At 41.5% G+C, this 7617-nt stretch overlaps 1 protein-coding gene across 1 annotated transcript in view; it reads right to left on the bottom strand.

Moving 5' to 3' along the window:
• The window catches only part of HFM1 (HFM1, ATP dependent DNA helicase homolog), a 119205-nt gene extending 112060 nt beyond the window's left edge, over positions 1-7145 (bottom strand). Inside the window, exon 1 of the mRNA XM_027838076.1 lies at positions 7075-7145. Coding sequence (XP_027693877.1) covers positions 7075-7145 — 71 coding nt within the window. The remainder of the gene's footprint in view (positions 1-7074) is intronic.
• Between the last annotated feature and the right edge of the window lie 472 nt (positions 7146-7617).

The raw sequence follows: 7617 nt of genomic DNA, 5'->3' as shown, positions 1-7617 counted from the left end.
CACACACACACACACACACACACACACACACACACACACACACACACTCACTCACACATGCCTTATTTCGGCACCATCATCCTTCCAGTCACCTAGGTTCCTCTTCAGGGGCCATCTTCAGCTCTTCAACCTCCCTAAGCCTGGCCCCAAATCCAAACAGCTGCTAATTCTCCTCCTTTCTACTTCCCCATCATCTCCTATATATACGGCATCTTCTCTCCACTCACATAGCCACGACCCCAGCTCAAGCCCCTATCACATCTCAAATGGACTACTGCAACAGCATCCTAAATGGCCAATGCCTAGTCTCTTCCCTCTCCGATTTAGACTCCAATACCTGCCAAGGTGCATGCCTGGATATGTCATACTTGTGCTCCCAGGTGCCTTCAGGATCAAATACAAAATTCTCTCTTAGCCATTTAAAGTCCTTCACAATCTGGCTCCAGTCTACTTTTCCAGACTTATTCCATATTAAACCTCTTCGTGCCTTCCACTTTTCAGATCAACTGGCCTACCTGTTCTGTCTCACATATGACATTCCATCTCCCATATCCACGTGCAAGAGAGAAGTGACCGATTTACTCAACTCAACCCCATGAACTTATCCCAGCACAATACCCCTGGGCCAGCAACAGCTGATGGCAAGGTTCACATGGACAGCAAGGACAAATGGATGCAGATTCACCATAAGAAAGGAGAACTCTGAGTACCCCATGAATGGGAGAAAGGGGTTCCCAGCAACCTGGAGCTTCAAGTAATTCTTCTGCCTCATGTGCTCTCTAAATCTAAGCCCAGCAACTGTGGGAGAATGGACCACAGACTTTAAAGGTGGTACCAGCTGTTCTTACTGTACCCCCTTAGAAATCACTTTCCCAAAAGCTAATTAAAGCTGGTTGACAAATGTCTCAACTGATAATCTTGGGCATAAGCACACAACTCAAGCTGATGGCATTAGAGAATCACTCCTGACTTCTCAGGGGTATCCTTACAACCCTAAAGGGGAGATGTAGCCAAACACTGGGGTCTCCCATAGTCTATGAGAATGGGAGTTGGGATAAGAATTAACAGAGCTTACATGGGCTACATGTCTTTTTTATATACTTTACTTTCTCATCTTTGCCAGCAAGAATTCCTAGCCTCAATGGGGTACAGAAATCTATCCTGCCCTACAGGAAAATAGAAAAGGAAGGGGATGAGAGAAGGGGGTGGAGATAGAAGGGAGGGCAGATTAGGGGAAGGGGTATTCAGAATACATGCTGTCTTGGGGCTGGGGGAGGGACGAGATGGCGAGAAAATTTGGAAGTCAAAAATCTTGTGGAAGTGAATGTTGAAAACTAAAAATAAATAAATTAATGAATTAAAAAAAAAAAAGCATTCCTAGCCTCTTTTCCTGATCCCAACCTCCCAACTGGCTAGTGCCTTTTTCCCCAAATTACCTTGTATTTACTTTGCATACATCTTATCCTTATGCTATGAGGGCAGCACACCGAGTGGGCAGAGAACTGAGCTGGCCTCTGATAACAGGAAAACATTGGTCCAAGTCTCTCTTCTACAGACTGATCACATGACCTCAGGCAAATCATTCAGATTCTCATTGTTGAGGAAATTTCAAATGTCAAATTTCATTGTTCAATTTCAAGTTTAGAGAAGGTGCCAACCTGCATTGACAGAGAAGTTTCCTCACTGGGACCACAGGTTCGGTCCAAAAAATGTATTTGGCATCTAATCCATGTGTACAATTGTTTCCCACATTAAAATGAGAGCTCCTTGAGCACAGTGACTATTTCATGTTTTGTCTTTGAATCTCCATAATCAAGCACAGTGCCTTGCACATAGTACACAAGTGAAAATGCTCAACTGAATACAAATAGAAATAGAAACAGCTCACATTTATGAAATGATTTAAGGTTTACAAAGTTCTTTCCTCAAAACAACTCTGTGAGATACATAGTGTGGGTATTATTCCATTTTATAGATAAGGAAAGTGAGAATCTAAAAATTTAAGTAATTTTCCCACAATCCCATGAGTGAATGTCTCAGATGAGATCTGAACCTAGGATCTGGACTCCAAAGCCAGTATATGTATATAATTCATCATACCATCCTGCTTGTTTAAGAAATGATTGAGGGACAGCTAGGTGGCGCAGTGAATAAAGCTCTGGCCTTGGAGTCAGTAGGACCTGAGTTCAAATCCAGCCTCAGACACTTAACACTTACTAGCTGTGTGACCCTGGGCAAGTCACTTAACCCTGATCGCCTTACCCAAAAAAAAAAAAAAGAAATGATTGAAAATTGGGAAGAACAAACTATACATTTTAAGAGTTTCTAATGGGTAACAAAGGGAAAATTGAGTGACAGTGCAGCATGCATTCTAAATTTGGGAAGAACAGATTCCAGAAAATGCAGAGAAAGCATAGGGAGGTTCCTACTGCCCTAAATCCTACAGGGGAAATCAGCCCAGGAAGAATGACATTGTCTTAAGAACAAAAGTCTGAAGATATAAAAATAAATGATTACAAAGAGGAAAAGGGGGAAAACTGTACAGACTACTATAATTGTACAAGAAACTCAATGAAAAATTTAAATTTTTTAAAGACAATTATATAAGAAGGAATTAAGGGCAGTTAACAGAGAATGAATACAAAATAAGGCCACAATCCTTTAAGAACTTCAAGAATTCTAAAGTCCTGAATGAGCTAGTACTTATGATAAATATTAAAGATCACAAAGTGGGCTTTTAAAGCTATATTTGGACCAAGAGGAAAGCGGCAGGGTGGGAAGGGGGGAGAAATGGTAGAATCTGCTTAGAGTGTTGGAGACTCTGGTAACAGATGACAGAAAAATCTAATTAATTTGTTGAGAAGACCTTGAACCTGAAATATGGGGAGAGAGGGGGAGGAAGTAAGCCAATAAGAAGAAGACAACTAGCTATGCCTTCAATGAGTTTGAGTCAGTGGATAAGGATGAACTAAAAGAACCCAAGATAGAGCTCCATACTTGGTTCTGTTCTCTTCAACACCATCATTAATGACTTCAATGAAGACACAGACTGTATGTCAGCGAGTCAATAAATATTAAGTACCTACTATGTGCTAGGCACTGTGCTAAGTGCTGGGAATCCAAAAAGAGGCAAAGGACAGTCCCTGACTTCAAAGAGCTCACAATTTGATGGGGGAGACAACAAGCAAATAAATATGTACAAACAAGCTATATACAGGATAAATAGGAAATGATTAAAAGAGGGAGGGCAGTAGAATTAAGAGGCTTCCTGTTTATAAAAGACTTCAATCACACAAAGCTGAGAGATTTCTCTAATACATATAATAATAATAAGAGAGATTTCTCTAATACATATAGAGGAGGGAGAAGAAGGGGAGAGCCTTGAGGCCATGTTGAACAAGGATCCATTAGAGCAGTGGAGTTGATGGGGTATGGGCCCAAGACAAGACCTTTGCCCCTGGCCCCAAAAAGAATTTGAGCCCCATTTGTCTACTGGCCCCAGAAAACCCTTAAACTTTCTTTGACCTCACTCTGGTCTCCAACGATTGCTTGAGGCTATACTCCACTCAACTGGCCTTCCCTTATCTCTTATTCTCTCCCTATCTCCCTTTGAAATCCTAAGGAAGAAGCCTAGTCTTTGGTCCCACCTTTGATCTTATCAACCTCTTCCTTCCAATTCTTTGTTACCCTAATAAAAGCCTAGCCCTTCATTGTCTATTCTGGGGTGATGTCATCCAGACACTCCTATTCTCCCTAAACTTCTCCCCTAGTCACCCAGATCCTCTTCCCAGCCCCTCCTCTGGTCACCCAAAATTACTTGAGCGTATATAAGATCCACCCTGGCCCCCAATCATTTATTTATTTATTTATTTTGGCTAGGCAATGGGGTTAAATGACTTGCCCAGAGTCACACAGCTAGTGAATGTCAAGTGTCTGAGGCCAGATTTGAACTCAGGTCCTCCTGACTCCAGGGCCAGTGCTCCATCCACTGCACCACCTAGCTGCCCCCTGCCCCCATTTAAACACTGAGATTTCCTCATGCCCGCTCATCCTTACGGGTGTCACTAATGTTCAGATTCCTTAAGAGTCTGGCCTGTATGGCTCTTCCCTAATAAACTTTGTCTCTGGCTGAAAGAAGATTTGGGTGGAATTCATTCGGACAGGGCCCGTCATGCCATGTTAGGGTCCCAAGAATCTAGACCTCATCAGTGTCACACTCAAACAGAAATGGAGGACTCATATTGAGTTAGTAAAGTACAAATTAACAATATTGGTGTACTGTGTATTGATTTATTTTGTTAAACATTTTAATCTAGTTTGGGCCACACTCAGGAGTTTTGGCCTACAGTCCTCAGGCCTCAAGTTTGATACCTCTTGAGTTACAGAGCATATAAATAGTAAATCAAGAGAGATGACTTAGGGAGGGACCTGGTAGTTATCTTCAAGTATTTAAAGGGGTATCACATGGAAGACAGATTTAGATTTATTCTGTTTAGGCACAGAAATTAGGAGGAACAACAGGATGAAGTTTCAAAGAAGCAGATTTCTGATTAATTTTAGTATAATTTTTTAAACAATTAGAGCAGTCCCAAGGTGAACGTGCTGCTTCAAAAGATTCTAAGTTCTCCTTCTCTGAAGGTCTTCAATTGGAAGCTGAATGATAACTTGTCAGTGATGGTGAAGAGGTTTACCTACACTTCCCAGAAAAACCTTAAAACTTTTAGATTCCTTGTAGACTCACTTATCTCTCTATGACAAAAAGAACCTGGCTTCAGTTTTGTTTACCAGTCCCAGGAAGCCCTTAAAGTTTTACAAACTGCCTTATTTCCCTTTGAAAGCAAACTCCCTCTTCCAGCTCCTTCATTATCTATTCTCATTGTCTGTTCCGATCTCTCAGACATTCCAAACAGAAATTCTCACCTGGACCCTTTTCCAAAGGATCCACCTCCCCCATCAACTGACTTTCCCATTGTTTTGCCTTCCTGGCCATTCCCACCCTTAATCCTAGCTAGGCCCCAGTGTTCCTTTGCCCCAGCTTGCTGGCCACCCCCATCCAGATCTCCCTAGACCCCTCTTCCCCTCACCCCAAGCTGCTTGGCCCCTCCCCAATCAGTCTGTACCAAAGGCTCACCTTTCCCCCATTCTGATGCTGAGCTGTTCTCAAGTTTAGAAGCTGAGACCCCTCATGCCCGCCCATCCTAAGGGTGTCACCTGGCCTGACCACCCTAGCCCCAGCCCCCACTCAGACTCTGAGTTTTCTAGACTGCCTCATGCTGCTCTTTCTTGTGAGCGTCACCTGACCACCTTGAACCCTATTTAGATCACTGATGTTTGGGTTCCTTTGGAGTCTGGCCTAGATGCTTATCTTTAATAAACTTTTTCTCTGGCTGGAAGAAGGTCTGAGTTGAATTCATTCAGGCAGATCCTCGCTGTGATTTGGGCTTTTTCCCACCATCTTGGGGTGCCTCTGTGCATCTAAGAGCACCCCAAAACCCCCCCAATGGTACAGACTGGATTAGATAACCTTTAATGTCCCTTCCAATTCTAAGATTCTAGAGTTTTCCACTAAGACTTAAAGCCAGGAATTGTGTCTTATAATTTACACATCCTCTCCATCATTTAGAACAGTGCCATGCACATAGCACATGACTGTACCTGCTATTTTTCTTCCTCAAATCCACCCCCATGTCAACTATAGCCCCTGGCTCCCTGGCTTATGTCTTTCTCTTAGTCAGTGGCTCCAAATCTTCGCCCAGCACATTCAGCTGGAATCCACAGTCAGTGGGTTCTTCCCTTGTAATACTGGAATGTTTCCCCTTTCCTCTCCATCCCCAAGTTACCACCTCAAGTCAGGCTTTTATTATTTCACACCTGGACTATTGGAAGAGTTTCCTAACTGATCTGCCTGCCTCCAGTCTCTTTTCAGTCTAATACATCTTACACCCTGCCATCAGACACATTTCCAGTACATCCTTTTCATTATGTTACTCTCCTGCTTAAAAGCCCTCCTCTCTTGGTCCTTTATAGTATAAAGTAAGAAACTGAATCTTCTTTACTCGGCATCATGACCATCTACATTATATGCGGCATCATGACCATCTACATTATATGCGGCATCATGACCATCTACATTATACGCCCAAAGCACCTTTCCAATCTTATCACTTACATCTACCACTACACTAACCTTGAAGTACCAAGTAGACCACCCTAGCTGAGAAAGCCTCACCTTGGCTTAAGTTCTTCCTCTAATTAGAAAGGCTAAATTTCTTCCACTCTATTTATCTTAATCCTTCCATCCTGTAAGACCAAACAAATTCCCTACACCTTTCCCTATTCACACCAGTATAAGGATTTCTTCCTCTGAACTCCTACATCATTTATTACCTATAGTATTCCTTTGACAGTTATAATAATATACATTGTATTATCTTTTTATATGTAAATGCCTTGTCTCTCCAACTAGATGGTAAGCTCCTTGAGGGAAGTTATATTCGCAAATTTTTTTTGCCCCTCAATGCCATTCCAACAAGTAACCATAGATTTGAATGAATGGATGACTGAATAAAGCAGCATGTTCAGTGCCTTCATTAAAACTGATAATAATAAAAAAAATGTAGACAAGGTTGCTTGTCACCAGGTAAATCCATGTCCATGAAAATACAGATAAAGCAGAATGTTTTAGGCTACCTACACTCTAATCTTTATTCCTCTATCTCAGTTCCTATTCCTGTGCTCCTACATCAGTCTTACCCATCATCATGCCTGTCACTTGCTTGTATCATCTCTACTGAATCCAGGCCTTATTAGTACTCCTGGAGGTGACCTCTTTCAGGCATTTGCCTGACCCAAAAAGGATAGGAAAAGCTAGAATCTAGATATGTGACCAATCTAAATAAGATCTCACTCAGTTTTTAGTCTGAATCAGTTTAAGATGCTAAGCATCTATCAAATATCCATTTATAATTTGCACATTTACCAAATATCTGATTATTTATCAAGAGAACCATAAAACAAAAGTCCTTAGCCAGCAATATTCTAAAACAACATTCTGCTTCTATGTGGCATACTTACTTGTCAGTTTGATCTGGTCTTACAAAAAACAAACTATTCAATGAAAAAGGGCAATCATCTGAGTTAAACATTGTTGAAAATGGGCTGGTCTTCAGTCTATTAAAAAGAAATCAAAATTAATTTATATCTTTTGACAAAGTTTCAGAAAAACATATGACAGTCAGTATGGTGTAATTGATATAGGGCCAGCCTTGGAATCAGGAAAACTTAGGTTCAAGATATGCCTCTGACACAGTCACAGTATGACCCCAGGCAAATCACTTGACCACAGTCAATTCCCCAAGAAATTCTTTATAACTATAGAGATTGGGTGTCAAACTAAATCAGTGGAAAGAATGTGCACACCAGAAGTGTGCAAGGAAATAAGAGAATAACAGAACTTCGCAGATGACAGACATCAATAAATAGCTTTTCTAGATCAACTCACACCTGAGAAGGAACCTACGATATAGCCAACAAGTGATTATCCAGTTTTTGCTTCACTGAAGGCCTTGAAAAGGGAAACTGTGCCTCTGGGACAACCCATTTTGCTTTTGGACAATT

The sequence above is a fragment of the Vombatus ursinus genome, unplaced genomic scaffold (genome assembly GCF_900497805.2).
Source record: "Vombatus ursinus unplaced genomic scaffold, bare-nosed wombat genome assembly UNPS02014825.1, whole genome shotgun sequence".
NCBI classification, from domain to species: domain Eukaryota; kingdom Metazoa; phylum Chordata; class Mammalia; order Diprotodontia; family Vombatidae; genus Vombatus; species Vombatus ursinus.
The sequence above is the reverse complement of the archived record's forward strand: the minus strand, read 5'-3'. Positions and strand labels throughout refer to the sequence as shown.